This window comes from Cyprinus carpio, chromosome A23 (genome assembly GCF_018340385.1).
Source record: "Cyprinus carpio isolate SPL01 chromosome A23, ASM1834038v1, whole genome shotgun sequence".
Classification (NCBI taxonomy): Eukaryota; Metazoa; Chordata; class Actinopteri; order Cypriniformes; family Cyprinidae; genus Cyprinus; species Cyprinus carpio.
Window position 1 is genome coordinate 22,917,378 of NC_056594.1, and position 18,450 is coordinate 22,935,827.

General features: G+C 37.3%; 1 protein-coding gene across 10 annotated transcripts; it reads right to left on the bottom strand.

The window, feature by feature from the left end:
- Nucleotides 1-1,708: 1,708 nt before the first annotated feature.
- LOC109066989 lies at nt 1,709-13,999 on the bottom strand. Of its 10 annotated transcripts, none has more exons than XR_006153355.1 (11): nt 13,825-13,999; nt 12,717-12,777; nt 12,468-12,529; nt 12,334-12,395; nt 12,014-12,073; nt 8,319-11,071; nt 8,184-8,246; nt 6,746-7,784; nt 4,838-4,993; nt 3,164-3,256; nt 1,711-2,300 (listed from the first exon to the last, which is right to left on the bottom strand). XR_006153355.1 is itself a non-coding variant. In XM_042713643.1 (11 exons), exons 8-11 carry the CDS (start codon nt 7,766-7,768, stop codon nt 1,983-1,985), a joined length of 1,590 nt encoding a protein of 529 aa, XP_042569577.1. In that variant the 5' UTR covers nt 7,769-7,784; nt 8,184-8,246; nt 8,319-8,727; nt 11,022-11,071; nt 12,014-12,073; nt 12,334-12,395; nt 12,717-12,777; nt 13,825-13,948; the 3' UTR covers nt 1,712-1,982. The 10 variants fall into 10 exon arrangements, 4 of the variants coding, with proteins under 4 accessions (XP_042569578.1, XP_042569577.1, XP_042569576.1 ...); XR_006153357.1 differs by having other exon boundaries at nt 12,468-12,541; XR_006153356.1 differs by lacking the exon at nt 13,825-13,999 and adding an exon at nt 13,290-13,804.
- Nucleotides 14,000-18,450: the final 4,451 nt, after the last annotated feature.

Sequence of the window (18,450 nt, forward strand, 5' to 3'; positions counted from 1 at the left end):
TACATTACTAGCCAATCAGTATGTTTTGCTCTTATAAACACGAGACGCGCATAGTAGTATCCAGTTGCAGAGTCGCATCCCTGATGAATGGGTATGGGAATGGGTGAATATAAAGTATTGAAGCTTTGTAAACAGCTCAGAGTAATCATGTCATCACCATAAGAACGATATGATCGACAGAACAAATTTACAGGGATTTTTGAAAAGGTCCTGTTCACACATGATCTATTAATCAGTCCCTCCAGGATTTTGCGATTGCTGAATTTATCGCAAAATCAAGCAAACTCCGCAATTATCGCAAAAGCTCGCAAATTTTTGGAACTGTTCACAGAATTTGGGCTTAGACACGTCCCGTGACGTCATCAAAATGTGCATTTAGTCTAAGAATGACGTAGTCTCGATGGCGCCGCACACGGCTGCTTCAGTGCTTGGCTCTCCAGTGTTTATACTGTTTTTGTTTGTTTTTCATGTTTTTTGTTTATCAAACACGATCAGTTTCACCAGGGATGAACTGCTGAACATTCAGCAGAACACACCACAAAATCTTTTACCGGATTTCAATTATTTGAACGTTTTACTGAACGTTGTTGTCGGTGGAGCAGCGACGCTGATCAAACGCTTCAGGACGCGCAGACGGGGGAAGCGAGCCAGTGCGCTCGTCAGACTCAGGAAGCGGGGATAATGGATTTTTTTTGTGCAGGACAGGTGAATATTTCTCACACTCTGCTGCTCTGTGTTTCACAAAACCTGGCTGAATGACACCATTCCAGACAGCGCACTCCATCTGCCCGGCTTTCAGCTGTTAAGAGCAGATCGTGATCGCGCGGAGGCGGGACATGCTTTTACATCAATGAACGGTGGTGTACAGATGTAACTGTGTTAAAGAAGTTGTGCTGTTCAGATCTACACTCAAAAAAATAAATCGTTGGTCTAACTTAATATAATTATGACACCTATTTCCACACATTTGAATGGTGTTGTCTCAACTTAATTTAGGCAAATGGAACCAAAGAGCAAAATTCATCTTGAACCAACAAGATCAAATCATTTTCATTTGAATCATATTTTGGAATTTATCTGTAAACTATTTAATCTTGTTGAGCCAATTAATCTTAATCACTTAATTTAGAAAACCAAAAATATTTTGTTAACTACTACTGTTAAGTTAATTGTACAACTTTTTTTTTTACTTTAAACGAATGTTTAATTACTGACATGTCTATCAAAATGTAATTTAATGCACAAATATAATGTTCTCAAAGTGAATGTTTATTCTTATTTCAAGGCAATTTTTCTGGTGGGAAAAAAATAAAATAAAATATCATCCAAGAAAGATGAACAATATTGCTATTTCAGTGTATATGCAAAAAAAAAGTCTGTTAATCAATACCATTGCCAAATTTTAAGACAAAAAACATTTGAGAACCAATCAACAAAAGAAACAAATGTTGAGATACAATTTTGAAACATCTTCAAACAAGATGGAACAAACATCCATTGTTTCCAGGATCAATTACATCCAACTACAGCAGTAGTTTTAAAGTTCAATCCAAGTTGACGAATACTTAATAAAAAAAATTACTTAATAAAAAAAATTAAATTAAAATACAATAAATGAAGTTAAGGTATAGTGTTTTTGTTTTTAATTTTTAATTGTGTAATTTGAATAGTGAAATTTAAATTAAATTTTAACACTGTAAGAAAAACACCAACATGTGCTTAGTGTTGAGCTACAATTTCAAAGCTAGTATATCTTAAACAAGAAAAAAAAATAAATAAAAAAAAAATACAAAGATTAAAAGATTTCCAGGATCAATTAGATCCAACAGCAGTTTTAAAGTTCCCTGCATATGAAGAGTTTTGACAAAAACGTGTCAAACACTAAACAGACAGTGGGCACACTGCAACAGCAATGGGCAGCCCACAGCTACTACCTTCTTGCATCAAGATTTAGTCTTTTGAGACTACACACGTAAGGTAACTTACTCCAGCATCTTGTTCTTGAGGGCTTGTACCTTCGGTGAAAGTTTTTGTCCATCCAAGTTAAAGAACACTTTCTGGATGACCTCAAATGTAGCTTTGAGTTCTCGTGGGTAGCTGAGGTTCAAGGCATAAGTAAGTCCAAACAGCATGGCCACTGATACAGCTACATTCTTCAAAGAGCAGAGAACCTCAGTCCCTTCAATCACGATACCAACGTCCACAGGCTTATCCCCTGGTTGGTGTCCTTCGGATCGGACGATGTAGATCCCCATTACCATCTGCGCTATGGCTTCTTTGGCATTCACCCAGTCACAATCCTGTGCAAAACAAATAAAATGTGTTTCATTTGTAGAACAACGATCTTTAATACGGACAGTAAATATTAGGGGTGCAACAGTTTTAGGGTCACGGTTTCGGTACGGTTCAGAATGTGCTATGTTCAGGGAAAATATGACTACTGTCAAACAAAATTTAAGAAAATAAGAACAAATAATCAAACTACAAGCAACATTACAAATAAATACAATAGAGCAAAGATTTAAGACATAACAGACTATGTTTGCTAGGATACCTGCCAAGACGGGCATGTTGACATAATTTTTGTATGAATTTGGCCGCTGAAGCACAAGACTTGAAAGAGAACTCAGTATTTGCACGCTGTCTGAAAAAAGCGTGTGCGTGCTTCGGATGAGCGCACACACAAATCTTCTCACAGTTCTCTTTCGCGTCTTGCTCCTGAATGTTTAAGCTAGCAAGGCTTAAATGATTTTAGTTTAAACAAAGATAGCAACAGCGTACATGACTGGACATTAGAGCAGCATACGGCACTCGCATTGAACCAAGTTTACAAAGAGTGACTGTTTTGTCCACGCTTTTTGATTATCGTTGTTTTAACGTTTTGGAAAGCCAGAATGCACATCCATCGACTGAAACATACATTTATATGAACTCTGTCTGTTTTCCACGTTGCTATTTTAAACAAACCATATTAGCCTACAGATGCGTCATCATTCGAGGTGGACTGCGGTGCGAGTGCGTGCCGAACCGTAAGTGGAGAACGGTACGGTTCAATTTTTTACTGAGAACCGTTGCACCCCTAGTAAACATATGAAACCTGTAACAAGCGTACAAAACATAACGTAAACATATGAAAGTGAAGAAGAGAAAAGCATTTGCTTACATTGTACTCCTTGAACAGCTGTGCATGGTCCTCATTTAAGTATACACACAGTGCTTTGAGAATGCATTCTCTTCGCATGTCTATGCTGTTATTCTGTTAAAAAAAGGCACAAAAACATTGATTATTTGACCACAGCATATCGATAACCAAGTATAACAGTACATAAAATCTGTATGAAAGTTTACCCAATAATAAAAATTCTGTCATTAATTACTCACCCTCATGTCATGCTGTAAGACTTTCATTCATCTTTGGATCACAAATAGATCTTTTTGATGAATTCTGATAGCTTTCTGTCCCTCCATAAACAGCTATGCAACTGAGACTTTGACACTTCAAAAAGTTTATAAAGAGATCATAAAACTACCTATATGAATCGAGCAGTTTAATCCAAATTTTCGGAGACTCGATCGCTTGATGAAGAGATTTAATTTAGGCTTTTACTCACATAGAAACATTGATCAGCTAACAAAAGCAGAAGTTCAACCAAAAATGAACGACCTTTGAGAACAAACCTCTTCGGAAGTTTTAAACGTGCTGTGTAACACACATGAATGAACCTCATTCTCCGCAATAAACTTCCACACGTCATCCAGGTTCGGTTGAGCTTCTACATGTTTGCTGATCAATGATTATATGTGAATAAAAGCCTAAATGAAATCAGTTCATCATATAAAGCGATAGAGTCTCTTCAGAAAATTTGGACTAAAGAGCTCAATTCATATGGATTAGTTTTATGATCTCTTTATGAACTTTATAACACAAAGTTGCAATTGTGCGGCTGTCTATGAAGGGACAGAATGCTGTCAGATTTTATCAATAAGATCTTCATTTGTGTTCTGAAGATGAACAAAGGTCTTACGGGTGTGGAACAACATGAAGGTGAGTAATTAAAGGATTAATCCACTTTCAAATAAAATTTTTCTAATAATTTACTCACCCCCATGTCATCCAAAATGTTCATGTCTTTCTTTTGTCAGTCGAAAAGAAAATAAGGTTTTTGATGAAAACATTCCAGGATTTTTCTCTATATAGTGGACTTCACTAGACTCCAGACAGTTGAAGGTCAAAATTAGTTTCAGTGCAGCTTCAGAGGACTTTAAACGATACCAGACGAGGAATAAGGGTCTTATCTAGGGAAACGATCGGTTATTTTCCAAAAAAATACAACTGTATATGCTTTATAAAAACAAATGATCACCTTGCACGTGCTTCTGCTTTCCGTATTCTTCAAAAAGCTTGCGCTGTATGTCCTACGTCTTCCCTATTCAACTTATGGAATGAACGTGGCGCGAGTTACATTTTTTAGATTTATATATATTTAAATAATACAGTTGTATTTTTTTTTTTCGAAAAGGATGGTTTCTCTAGAGAAGACCCTTATTCCTCGTCTTGCATCGTTTAAAGCCCTTTAAAGCTGCACTGAAACTGTAATTTTGTCCTTCAACCATTTGGAGGCCATTGAAGTCCATTAAAAGGAGAATAATCCTGGAATGTTTTCATCAAAAACCTTCATTTCTTTTCGACTGACGAAAAAAAGACAGGAACATCTTGGATGACATGGGGGTGAGTAAATTATCAGGAATTTTATTTGAAAGTGAACTAATCCTTTAATGACAGAATTTTCATTTTTGGGGTGAATTAACCCTTGAAGTAATTAATTGACTGACCAACCTGTGAAATGGGTTGCATGATGTTTTTTATTGTTCTGCCAGTGACTCCACCCTTACTCTGAAACAACTTCATCAAGCTGTCCGAATACTGGTCAAGCATAGCAAGAAACTTAAACTCCAATGGGACAGTGGTGATGCGCATGAACTCAGTATTTATCTGTTAAAAGGAAAAAAGGCAAACAAAATCAAATAGGGTATTCAACAGGGGTGTGACGAGAAAGATCACGAGATGTGACGCAAGATTGAGTTCACAAGAACGAGATGAGATTTTTACACAGTATTTTTAAGAAATCCTCAATGACGAAATATATGACTAGAAAAATAGTCTGCATTTGAAATGTTTCAACTAATCATATTTTAATGATTGTCATTCCAGTTCTACTTTGAGTATGAATTATCAGCGATACCAGACGAGGAATAAGGGTCATATCTAGAGAAACCATCACTCATTTTCAAAAAAAAAAAAAAAAAAAAAAAAAAAACTGTATATGCTTTATAAACACAAATTATCGCCTTGCACGTGCTTCTGCTATCGGTATTCTTCAAAAAGCTTACACCGTATGTCCTACGCCTTCCCTATTCTACTTACAAAAAAAATAAATAAAAAAAACCTGCCACCGCGTTCATTCCGTAAGTAGAATAAGGAAGGCGTAGGACATACAGCGTAAGCTTTTTGAAGAATACGGAAAGCAGAAATACATGCAAGGCGATAATTTGTGTTTCTAAACATATACAGTTGTATTTTTTTTTTAAATGACAGATAGTTTCGCTAGATAAGACCCTTATTCCTCATCTGGTATCGTTTAAAGCCCTTTGAGACTGCACTGAAACTGTAATTTTGACCTTCAACTGTCTGGGGGCCACTGAAGTCCACTATAAGGACTATTCCTTTAACGTTCTGGGCCGGAACGTTACGTCATATACGCTTACGTCATATACGATGCAACTTTTTGAATGGAAGAAAACAGGAAGAAATTCACTTACACCAAGATACCACCTAATAGATTTATAATTTATGCCGCGCAGCGATTTTCACTTACCGGTACACGTATCAGAGGATTATAACGAACGCAAACTTCAATTCCTGTTCATCAACAAGGTGAGAACCAGACCCGTTATAAACCCAAATACACTCAAATGAATTACATTAATTGAAAAGTGTACTATCAAAATAGTAATAAAGATGTCAGTAGCGCGCATAAAAGTAGCAGCTGTTCCATTCTCCGGCACAGTTAGCACTCACACTGCATGCAAACCGCGTTCAATCCCAACCGAACCGTGCTCTGGCCCACCTCTTCCAAGTGTGCCAGGGACGGCTAAACGAACCGCGCTCCAGGCATGGAATGGAGTGATCACACTTGTCAAACGAACCAGGCTTTGTGGGTCAAAAGCACTTGGACATGGTTCAGAGCACCTTGTGTGAGTACACCCTCAATATTCGAAGTGCAAACAGAGATTAAGTTATTCTTTAACCATAAATCAGAGCTAAGAGATGGTTACAACTACACAGCCCAGCCTAAGATATTCATATTGAGAGAGATCTGCATGCATCAGGGAGTCGCTTTCCTCTCGTCACGTGATCAGTGAACTGTGATTCTTGCTCCACTACTTACGACTCTGCACCTCATGTTGGATGAGCTAGATGGAATTAAAGCGACCGTTATCCAACTGAATTAACTGGCTTTTATTTCGATAAAAACGACAGTGGAGGCATAATGTAAACGTAGCAGTGGAATATTCTATACTAATTTCACCCTCACAATGTCACGGCAATATCGCGAGACAGCTTTTCACCTCAAGAAACCTGGCAAGATCTCATCACACCCCTGGTATTCAAATTTCCAGGTTTAACATAACCTCAAGTAAATTAGCATGTCTACGTAGAATAGAAAAAATATAAAACACTTACTTCATCAACATTAAAAAGAGCTGGCCATCGACTTTTGAACTCCGCTATCATCGGCTTCTCCTGGACCACTTCCTGTCTTCTGTAAGAAAAGGTTCGCTCCATCTTCTCTTTGACTACTTTGTCATTGTTTCTCTTCTTAATCGCAGCCAAAAGATCGACTCGTTCCCTCTCTAAACTTTCAGACGTTTCTCCCTTTGGATGTTGAGGGCAGTAATTTACTTCGGCTCTTCTAGGCTTTTTGATGTTTGAAGCAGCATGGTACTGATCTTGGCGTTTGTTCTTCATTGAGTTTATGCTTACTTCTGAACACCCAACACTTCTGAGCTTAGTACGAAAGTTTGCCATCTTATATTTGAGACTTATTTTCCACCCATAGCAACCATTGTAGGAGCCTTGTTCTCGCAAGCAAGGGTGTTTATTAATTAATGCTTCTGCCACTGTGTTAAGGTCTAGATCAGTTGGATATGCTTTGTATTTTATGATTTCCTCAGCTAGGACTTCTAGAATGTGTGACTTCAGCTTTGGAGACGGACTGAGACGAGTTCTGTTTTCATGGAATTCAGCATTAGCTTGCTGTAGAATTATTTCAGAGTCATAGGAGAAGCGTGGAATTGGGAATACAAGTGGCCATGGAGCAGATCTTGATGTGGATTGCACTGACCCATCAGGAGAAGAAAGAAGAACCGTGTCGTCAGTTTCAAACGAAGAGACAGATGCAGAGTCATCTGCCTGGCACAGCATTAAGCAAGCAGGAGTTGATGCTGCAGTCTGGTTTTGTCCTGTAGTCTTGAAGATGACCTTTAAGGTTCCTTTATCTTGAACATCAGTTATTGTTGTTAAATTCACAAACTCGCCACCAAAATCGTCGTCTTGATATTGCAAGCGGATATCCCCATCAAGCTGGAACATTTCAGTGATTTTTTGTGCAAGGTCCTCAGTAGAACTAGGAAGCCCTTCAGGCAGGATCAACTTCCTGGCATCATCATCAGCTAAGATTACTCTAAGTTTCACTGGTCGAGCCATTGCTCTATTTATCAGTCTGAAGAGGAGAGGATATATTAAAAACATATTACACAAATACGAATTAAAGCAATAAGTGCTTTTAAATAGATGGTTAAAGAATACCATGTAACTTTTGGCACTCTAGCGGTTAATAAACAAAACTGCATGCATCTTGCAGAAGAACCCTGTAGCCGGAGCTACTTCTATATGCTTGCTACTAGTGATTGGCGTCCTGCTAGGTCCAAAATTGTCCAAATATAAACACTTATTATAGGCATACTGTAGTGATTCAGGATGGTTTGGAAGATGGATTCATGATATACTCATTCTTTATATAAATTTTAAACCAAAAAACGTTACATAATGCACATTTAATAATTTTCATGTTATTATTTTGAATATTTTGAAAAAAAGAGAAAAAAAAAATATTACTTACTCTCAAAATTATCTTGTAGTGTACAGCCTTTGAAAGTCACATCCTACTCAAGCCTCTGCAAGCCTATGGGAAAACAATAAAAACTGTGAAGATTTATTGTAATTTGGACTGAAAAAAAAAGTACTTTATACTTACAGGAACAAGTAACTTCACATATATTATGCTGCTATGTGAATGTATCTCTTCAAAGTCAGCATCTGGACAGCCCCAATCAAGTAGCACACCAGTGGATAGTCATCTAACAGTTCAGCATGCTCGACAATGACCAACTCTCTCAGATGTGATGCATTTACTTCAAATGCTCTAAAATGCTCTCTGTACCAGCAACACAACTTCTTGCAAATGAAACTCAACTTGTCTCGAAAAATGCAAATTTGCATTATTTCCACAAATTCAGGGAGGCCTGCGAGTGATCCATGAGCAAGAATCATTCCTGTTTTGTAACTTATTCCATTTGCATTAACAGACTTGGCTAGACTAACTTCCATTACATCTGGGTATCTCTGTTTGATGGTGCAAGCTATTTCCTTGTTCAACACACCAACTGGAATCAATGAAACATTTGTTACTTCAAATAATGGCTTCTTAAGGCAAGAGGAATGCAAATGAAAAGCAATCATTAGCTGGTGCTTTGCCGATAGTGTGAGAGCTATGTTTTTAAAACAGTTGGTGTGACGAGCAATCTGTTTAAAGAAGCTATGCTTTGATTCGAATCTCATTGTCCACATACATACAAGTGGCCCAAAGCATTGTATCATATGCGGGTAGTGCTCCAAAAAGTGGTGCTTTGGTAGCAAATGAGCACTTGGAAAAAGGTCTTGGTAGCGATGTCTGTGCTCACAAATCTTAAACTCAAGGAATGCTACAGTCTCATCAGAATGCACTGGAGCTACCACAAGCTCAACAATGTCTTTTAAGTCCAAGATCAACAACCAAGCAGGTTCATCCTCTGGCACTAGGGAGCCAATCATAAATGGCAATAACCTCAGCAAATTCCAATTTTCATGGGCATTGCCGCCTATGGTTTTCCTGGTCGAGAATGTGCGTGGTATGACATGAGGCTTATTCGTTTTGTCACCCCACTTGTACGGAAAGTTCAGAATCAACTGGTTCAGAAAATCCAGTGAAAAATATTTATTTGAAATTAATACAGAGAGGCAACAAGCCAGCTCTACTGGCACAACACCTTCAAAGATATCATGCACGATATCAGGAGGATATCCTTTTGTGACTTGGAAATGTGAAAGGTGCTGGGTTAGGACACAAGGCCCCTTCACCCCAAAACAATGAGTAGAGGTTTCACCTGCACACTTCACATGTTCTTCATGACATTCCTTTGTACGAAGCCTGAAAGCACCAGATGAAACACTATGGGTTTGGATCTCATGTTTCTGCGCTGTACAAAATCTGCATATGAAGCCTGCTGAAAAACTTTCAACAAACCCACCTAATCCATGTGCAGCTAGATTATCAGCGACAACACACTGAACCGTGCCCTTTACAAACTCACCAATATGAGAAATGTACACACCTTGTTCCTCAAAAATATGCAGATCATGCAGAAAGGGTTCAAGCACTTTTTCAAATCCAAATGTCTTAATATCGTCTGTCTTGCAAAGTACTGCCAAGTATATTGAATTAAGTGCTGAATTAGAGCCAGGGGGGAGACTACTTAGTATCCAGTAAACTCCACAGAGTTTATGTTTTTTGCGGGAGGTTCCAAGCGGGTTACAAATTTCGAAGTCATCTAAATATAGAGTTAAAGAGATTCTTAACTCCTCTTGAGACCAAAAATCTCCCTGACTGTAGAACAGTCCATCTTGAAAAGACTTAAAGTAATGACAATCAGAAGTACCACTTGCTACAGAGGTCTTCTCTTGTGCAATTTTATTCTCAATCACCTGATCGAAAATGTGCTCCTTGCTCAGTAACTGCTGCAAAGACTGTAACACTGGAATATATTGAAATGTTCTGTTCTCTTTGGCATCTAAAATATATTCAACTGGCTCAATAACACAGAAATTTTCTTTGTAGAACTTTTTTCTTCTGAAGGCTGTTGCAAGCAGCCCATCCTTTCCAAAACACTCTCCTACAGGGTTGGATACACACACCGCACAAGCAAGGTCTCTTATCACAGCCTCGTCAACCGGCAGTCCATGATTTCTAAAAACATCTAAGATGGTAGCTTGTACAAGTGGTACAGAAGCAGATTTCAACAAAAAGTGTAGTTCATCCACCAATTCATCTACTGCTGCAGCAGGTACATGTAGAATGTTTTCTAACTTCAGTAGCAGACACCCTACTTTTTGCTTAATTACTTTTGGCAGGCTCTCAACAGAAACTATTTCACTGTCGTCATCTGATTGAATGTCTAAATCAGCTTCGGTTTCATCAGTAGAGCAGAATGGCCTGTTTTCTTCAGAACTCTCCAAAGATGTCCCAGGTCTATTATGAATTGTCACAACACCTGGTTTGAAGTCTTTTAACTCATGTTGTTTGTGTTTTCTATTCTTGTGAGAATAGAAAGTACCATAAATGTTGGTCTGAAAGCTACAGCCCAGAAACATGCAACTACAAGTCTGACCATTTCTAAGATGTGTCCCAATATGTACAAAATAATCTTTCTCTGAAGAAAGCTCAGCACAATCGCACAACTGACAGCTGAATGTCGCTAATCCTGATGATGTCTGTGCTGATAATGTGTGGGCACGGTATACATGACTTTTAAGGCTACTCCATGTTCGGAAAGTACATGGGCAACTTGCATAAGAACATGGATATCGTTGATTTTTACCATAATGACCATGACATAACTTATAATGTCTTAACAATTTGTACCTGCTAGACTCTAATGCTCCACATTCTTTACAAGGCCACATTCAAATAACCTGAAGAAAAAAAAAATACAACAATTAATTACAAACACAAAATCATGGTTGATCAGTATGTAAAACTAATTATATTTCTATGAAATCATATAATCTCATTACACATTTCTAAATTGGCAATCAAAACATTAGGAATGTCCATTAATTAAACATTAATTAAATGAAACTTTTAAACTTTTCTTTATTTTATGACAATAATAAATGATACATTTTCTAAAACTATTTAAAGGGTTAGTTCACCCAAAAATGAAAATTCTGTCATTACTCACCCTCATGTCGTTCCAAACCTGTAAGACTTTTGTTCATCTTCAAAACACAAATGAAGATATTTTAGAAATCCGAGAGATTTCTGTTCCTCCATAAACAGCTGCGCAACTGACACTTTTGACGATTCAAAAAGTTCATAAACAGATCATAAAACTAATCTATATGAATCGAGCAGTTTAGTCAAATTTTTCTGAAGAGGCTCAATCGCTTTATATTATGAACAGATTTCATTTAGGTTTTTATTCATATATAAACATTCATCAACTCGCACATCAGTTGTGGTAAACGGAAGCTCAAGCATGTTTGTTTGTCATGCGAGAACCAGTGAGGTTCATTCTAGTGTGTTACGCAGCACGTTTGAGCTTCCGTTTTTGGGCATCAAGCAGGTTCGGTTGACCTTCTGTTTATTTTCGCTGATCAATGTTTATATGCGAGTAAAAGCCTAAATTAAATCTGTTCATCATACTTTCGAACATCGAACTTATTAAAGCATCAAAGTCTCAGTTGCTATTTATGAAAGGACAGAAATCTTTCAGAATTCATCAAAAAGATCTTCATTTGTGTTCCAAAGATGAACGAAAGTCTTACAGGTGTGGAACGACATGAGGGTAATTAATGACAAAATTTTCATTTTTGGAAACTAACCCTTTAAAAACATTACTTAATACAACTTACCACATGAAAAAAGTAGACTAAAACCCAAGCATGGGATGCTGTTTATTGCTCTTGTAAAACCTGTAAAATAAAAAAATATATATATATAAAAAATCATTTTTACATAAATTTGCAGTGTTCTCATCTTTACCCGTACAGAGAAACTGAAACAATCCAGTAAAATAACTATCAATTGTATGAAATCAGAAAATTACATTGTACATTTCTATATTGGTTATCAAAACATTAGGTAAGTCCAAGCACACACTAATAACCTTTATTACAGTAATAATGAGCTAATTTTCTAAACCTATTTAAGAACATTACTTAATACAACTTACCACGTGAAAAAGTAGACTAAAATCCAAGCATTTGATGCTGTTTAATGAGCTCTTGTAAAAACCTGTAAAAAAAAAAAATTAAATAAATAAAAATAAAAAATGTTTACATAAATTTGCAGTGTTCTTGTATTTACCTGTACAGTGGTATCACCTACTACAGCATGCTCAGCAATAGTCGTCTGAATTAAATGGCTATCTAGTAAAACAACTATGAATTGTAAGAAATGAGATAATTACATTACATATTTTTATATTGGTTATCAAAACATTAGGTATGTCCAAGCACACACTAATGAAACACTTTAAACTTTCCTTTACTTTATTACAGTAATAATGAGCTAATTTTCTAAACCTATTTAAGAACATTTCTTGATACAACTTACCATGTGAAAAAGTAGACTTAAACCCAAGCATGTGATGCGGTTAATTAAACACTTGTAAAACCTGTAAAATTAAAATATATATATATAAAATTAGCATGAGATGTAGGGCATTCAATTAAACTATGATTGTCTTATTATTTCCAAATAATGTTTAGTGTCGCTACATAAACAGTTCTGAAGAAATCAGGCCATCCTGCTCTACCGATGAAACCGAAGCTGATTAATGTCGCATTTTCCTGTGCAATATGCATTATAACTGAAATCAATAGAAAATGTGAATGCTGCCCAGAAAGACTAGTTTCGATCATTATATTTCATACAAGCAAAGATTAATTTGTCTTTAAATCATGCTTTAAATACAGCTCATTTAATTACAGCAACTTTAACAATGATAAAGCGTAATACAATAATGTGCAGTAGCAATTACAACAGACAAGACAGTGATTAAATTAAAATTAATTTTTTTTTAATTTTAAGACAGTGATACGTTTAAAGTATAAATATCACGTTTAAGATCATAACTATAAAGCATTACGATTTTGAACATGTAACAGGAGTGAAGGAATAACTTACAGTCACAGTATTTATCATCGCGTGCATCCTCTTGACCATCGTCACGTGACATGGGCTTAGTGCGCATGTGCTCTATACTGTATTACACACCGCCTGGTTGCTTGTTGATTTACATCAAGCATATCATTGTATTTACATTGAAATCATTGTTTGTTAATTTGTTTTTTCATTAATTGGCAGTGTTCTCGTCTGTACTTGTACAGAAACATCACCTACAGCACGCTCAACAGTCGCCCGAATGAAATGCCCATCTAAGTTATACGTTAACAACTGAAACAATCTAGCAAAATAACGCTTACAACATGAGTTAGAACTAAGCGACTACCGCATTAATGCTAAATTATGTACATACACGCAGGCGTTTATATCGATTTACTATGTTTCATCGAGTATGAACATGTGACTAATAGAGTAGTTCAAATATTCCAATAAGCGGTCAAATATCCGCTTAATGTAGAATTCTGACTGATTTAAATACTTTTTACTCTTTATCAGCACAATGCAGACAAAGATGATAAAAGATTTTTGAACTTACCAATTCTACAGCGTTCCACCACGTTGATGGCGCCCGCGGTAACTGACGAGGTCACGTGGATTTCCTTTCATCAGCGCATGCGCAAAAGTAGTAGTTTGACTCGAATCATTTCTTTTTCGTTGTTTCGACATAAATGAATTGAGCTCTTTTAAGGTTTTATGGATTTAGTTCAGACTGATTTAAAATAATTGTGTACATCCCTTAAACTGATTAATTTTATTTGTTTCAAAATGCTCTATTTATTTTTATCCAACAACACCCAGATTTCATTTTTTTGAGTGTTTGAGTGTTATTTGTTATCTTTGTTAAATTCTATTCTTTGTGTTATCTTTCACTCGTTCATTCTTGTGAGTGTTTGCATCCCTCCGCAAGTGCACGTGAGCCTGATTTTACAGAAACTCGCTGATCAGATCACAGAGACAGAACAACAACACCCGGACTCTGTTTTAATCATTCTTTGGGACTTTAATAAAGCCAATCTCTCCCATGAACTGCCAAAATACAGACAGCATGTTACATGTCCCACCAGAGACAGTAACATACTAGATCACTGTTACACCACAATAAAGGATGCATATCACTCTGTCCCACGACCAGCTTTGGGGCTGTCTGATCACTGCCTGGTTCATCTTATACCAACATACAGGCAAAAACTTAAATCTGCTAAACCTGTAGTAAAGACTGTAAAGAGATGGACCAATGAAACAGAGTTGGCTTTAAAAGCCTGTTTCGACCTCACTGATTGGAGTGTTTTTGAAGCTGCTACCACCTATCTGGACGAACTCACAGACACTGTAACATCCTATATTAGTTTCTGTGAGGATATATGCATTCCTACCAGGACTTATTTAACATTCAACAATAAAAAGCCATGGTTTACAGCAAAACTCGGACATCTACGTCAGGCCAAAGAGGATGCCTACAGAAATGGGGACAGAGTCTTGAATAATCAGACCAGGAACACACTGAACAAAGAGATTAGAGTGGCTAAAAGGACCTACGCTAAAAAGTTGGAAGATCAGTTCACTTCCATTGACTCAACTTCAGTGTGAAAAGGGCTGAGAGCCATCACAAACTACGAGACACCATCCCCCTGCACTGAGGCGAATCAACAACTTTCTAACAACCTGAATGAGTTTTATTGTAGATTTGAAACCCACCACACCCATTCTGACCATCTCCCTACACAACCGTTAACACCTCCTGCAATCCCCCTCCCGCCCCCCTGCACTTCAAATCAGTGAGGATGATGTGTGCCAGGTCTTCAGGAAGAACAAAAGAAGAAAAACACCAGGCCCACATGGTGTTACACCAGCCTGTCTGAAAGCCTGTGCTGACCAGCTGGCCCCCATCTTTTCACAGATCTTTAACAGATCTCTGGAATTGTGTGAAGTGCCCTCCTGCTTCAAATGCTCCACCATCATCCACGTTCCAAAGAAACCCAAGATAACAGGACTTAACGACTACAGACCTGTGGCTCTAACATCTGTCGTTACGAAGTCATTTGAAAAACTGGTTCTGGCTTATCTGAAGGACATCACTGGACCCTTACTGGACCCCCTGCAGTTTGCTTACCGAGCAAACAGGTCCGTGAATGATGCAATCAGCATGGGATTGCACTTCATCATGCAACATCTGGACAAAACAGGGACTTATGTGAGGATCCTGTTTGTGGACTTTAGTTCGGCTTTCAACACCATCATCCCAACAGCCCTCCAGACCAAACTGACCCAGCTCTCTGATCCTAACTCTATCTGTCAGTGGATCACCAGCTTTCTGACAGATAGGCAACAGATATTGAGACTGGGCAAATTCATGTCAAACAGCCACTCAGGGATGTGTTCTCTCCCAACTGCTCTTCTCCGTGTACACCAACGACTGCACTTCAAAAGACCCCTCTGTCAAGCTCTTGAAGTTTGCAGACAACACTACAGTCATCGGTCTCATCCAGGATGGTGACGAGTCTGCTTACAGACAAGAGGTTGAGCAGCTGGCTGTCTGGTGCAGTCTTAACAACCTGGAGCTGAACGCTCTCAAAACAGTGGAGATGATAGTGGAGTTCAGGAGAAACTCCCCTGCACTCCCCCCAATCACCATCATAGATAGCACTGTGACTGCAGTGGAGTCATTCAGATTCCTGGGAACCACCATCTCTCAGGACCTGAAGTGGGACAATCACATTTACTCCATTGTTAAAAAGGCCCAACAAAGGTTGTACTTCCTTTGCCAGCTGAGGAAGTTTAACCTGCCACCGGAGCTGCTGAAACAGTTCTACTCAGCCGTCACTGAGTCTGTCCTGTGTACTTCAGTAACTGTCTGGTTTGGTTCAGCTACAAAATCAGATATCAGAAGACTACAGAGAATGGTTCCGACTGCTGAAAGGATTATTGGTGCTCCCCTGCCCACCCTTCAAGAACTGTATATATACAAAGTGAGGAAAAGGGCTCAGAAAATCACTCTGGATCCCTCACATCCAAGTTAACCCTTTTTGAACTTTTGCCATCTGGCCGGCACTTCAGAGCAGCCAGGCACAAGAACAGTTTCTTCCCCCAGGCAATCTACCTCCTGAACAGTTAAAATTTCCTTATATTTATTTGGTACCCCTCCATCCTAGTACAGCCCTGCATCTAACTCTATTCTATTCCATTATCATCTATAGCACAACCATTCATACAATTTATTTATTTTTTGATTTATCTTGCAATGTTTGTCCTTTATTTTATTTATTTATTTATTTATTTTTTGTCTGTGTGTTGTTGTTGTCTCTGTGTACTGGAAGCTTATGTCACTAAAACAAATTCCTTGTATGCGCAAGCACACTTGGCAATAAAGCTCTTTCTGATTCTGATTCTGATTCTGAAGAAAGGTTGTTTCTCAGTTCCAAAAAGTGAATGAACAGTCTTGTGTTCTTAACATGACCGATTTACAAGAGCTACATTGGATAAATGAACCCAAAGCAGAACGAATCCGCATCACTTGTTTGGGCTACACAGCGCAGACCATTTATCTGCTCGAGCTGGAGCCGTGGGCTGATCTCTATCATGCGACATTGATATACACAGCGCTGAGAGATACAGTGTGAAGAAAGCAGTCGAATTCGCCACAGAATCAATATCTCTGTTAAATCTTGTGAGAAGCATTCAAATTCGGTGCAGAATTCTGTAAAAGCTACAGATATCAGAACAAGCGCCTCTGATGTGGAAACCAGGAAAAACATTGTTCAATAAACACAAATCTCCACCTTCATTCACCATTGATTTAACATAGTAAAATTATAGGAACAACTTGTGGCGGAAATGGTCTAATGTTTTTGAGTGTTTTTTAAATGCTTCACACAACTTTTCCCAGCACTTCAAAGCTTTAAGTATTACTGAATTTGAAAGTTATTTTTAATGTGACGATATTTGTTCATCCTTCATAGGTTTCCCCCATGTATAAAACTAAAAGTTTCATAATGTAGGAAAGCAAACAATTATAAAGCAAATTAACTTATAGGCCATTTCCACTCCCTAATATATATATTTTTGTATTCATTAAATTATATTTATACATTATGAATGACAGTAATAAAAGTAAATTTTATCAGATGTAATATATATATTACATCTTTAAGACGTCTGCTAAAGATCTGGGAATCATCTGCTGAGTACTCTGATAAACATCTCAGAAGCAGTTTTACATGCATTCTAATAAATGTCTATTTAACATCTGACAGGAAACATCTTAGAGACGTACTGCAGATGAAGAAGCACTATACATCTTGCATATGTAAATGCAGACATCAAATAGACATCTCCGAGATGTACATGTGTGATTAGGGTGAGTGCTTTACTGTCAGGTGCTGGTGCCACCTTCTGTAGAACTTAGTGGCACTAGTACTGGTGTCCTCGAATGTTAGTCTGGAGCCCTACAGTGGTTCTTGAAGTCAGAAAATGCATAACAGTGTTAGAAGAATGTTGTCTGTGGTATATTTTCACTGCAAAACAATAAGAAATGCCACAAATATTACCGCAAATTTTGAGAAAAGCAGCAGCAAAATCAGTCATTTTAGGCCACAAAACTCAGAAAAAAGTTCCACGAAACACAGGAGAATGCATCAACCTATGTCTATTATGGCATTTATTGTACATCACGATTTCAAAATAAAAGTTTCTGCATGTGGCCAAATATTAAAATGTCATAGATTTAAACATTGTTTAATCACGCTGTAAAGTGGAACGTTACCAGGCTGTTGGCGCCCTCTGGAGGTATTTGTTTTAATACATAATGTAGCCTACTTAAGTTTGTTATTATGTTCATATTATGTATAGGCATATTACATAGTGTTGTTCAATACAATCATGTAATTTCTTGGTTTTGATATTTTATTTGAGGCAATTATTATAGCTTCATCGTTAATTTATATATAAATAGTCATACTAAATCCTGGTTTTCACTTAGGTCTGTTTGTGTTTCTAAAAAATATCAGATTACTGTCAAAATAATCAGTAGATTACTTGATTACCAATATAATCATTAGTTATATCCCTAGATTAGTTAAAATATTTCTAAATATAACTGCATTGTTTAACTTTTTGTAATTAAAAGACAAATATTTTGTCATTGAAAATTTCGTAAAAATATTAC

Coding starts and splice junctions, on each gene's coding strand:
- LOC109066989 (XM_042713642.1), bottom strand. CDS start 7,768: ATGGCTCGACCAGTGAAACTTAGAGTAATCTTAGCTGATGATGATGCC. Junction 4,994..6,745: donor CTCTTTTTAATGTTGATGAA/GTAAGTGTTTTA, acceptor TCCTTTTAACAG/ATAAATACTGAGTTCATGCG. Junction 2,301..3,163: donor AGCTGTTCAAGGAGTACAAT/GTAAGCAAATGC, acceptor TGTTTTGCACAG/GATTGTGACTGGGTGAATGC.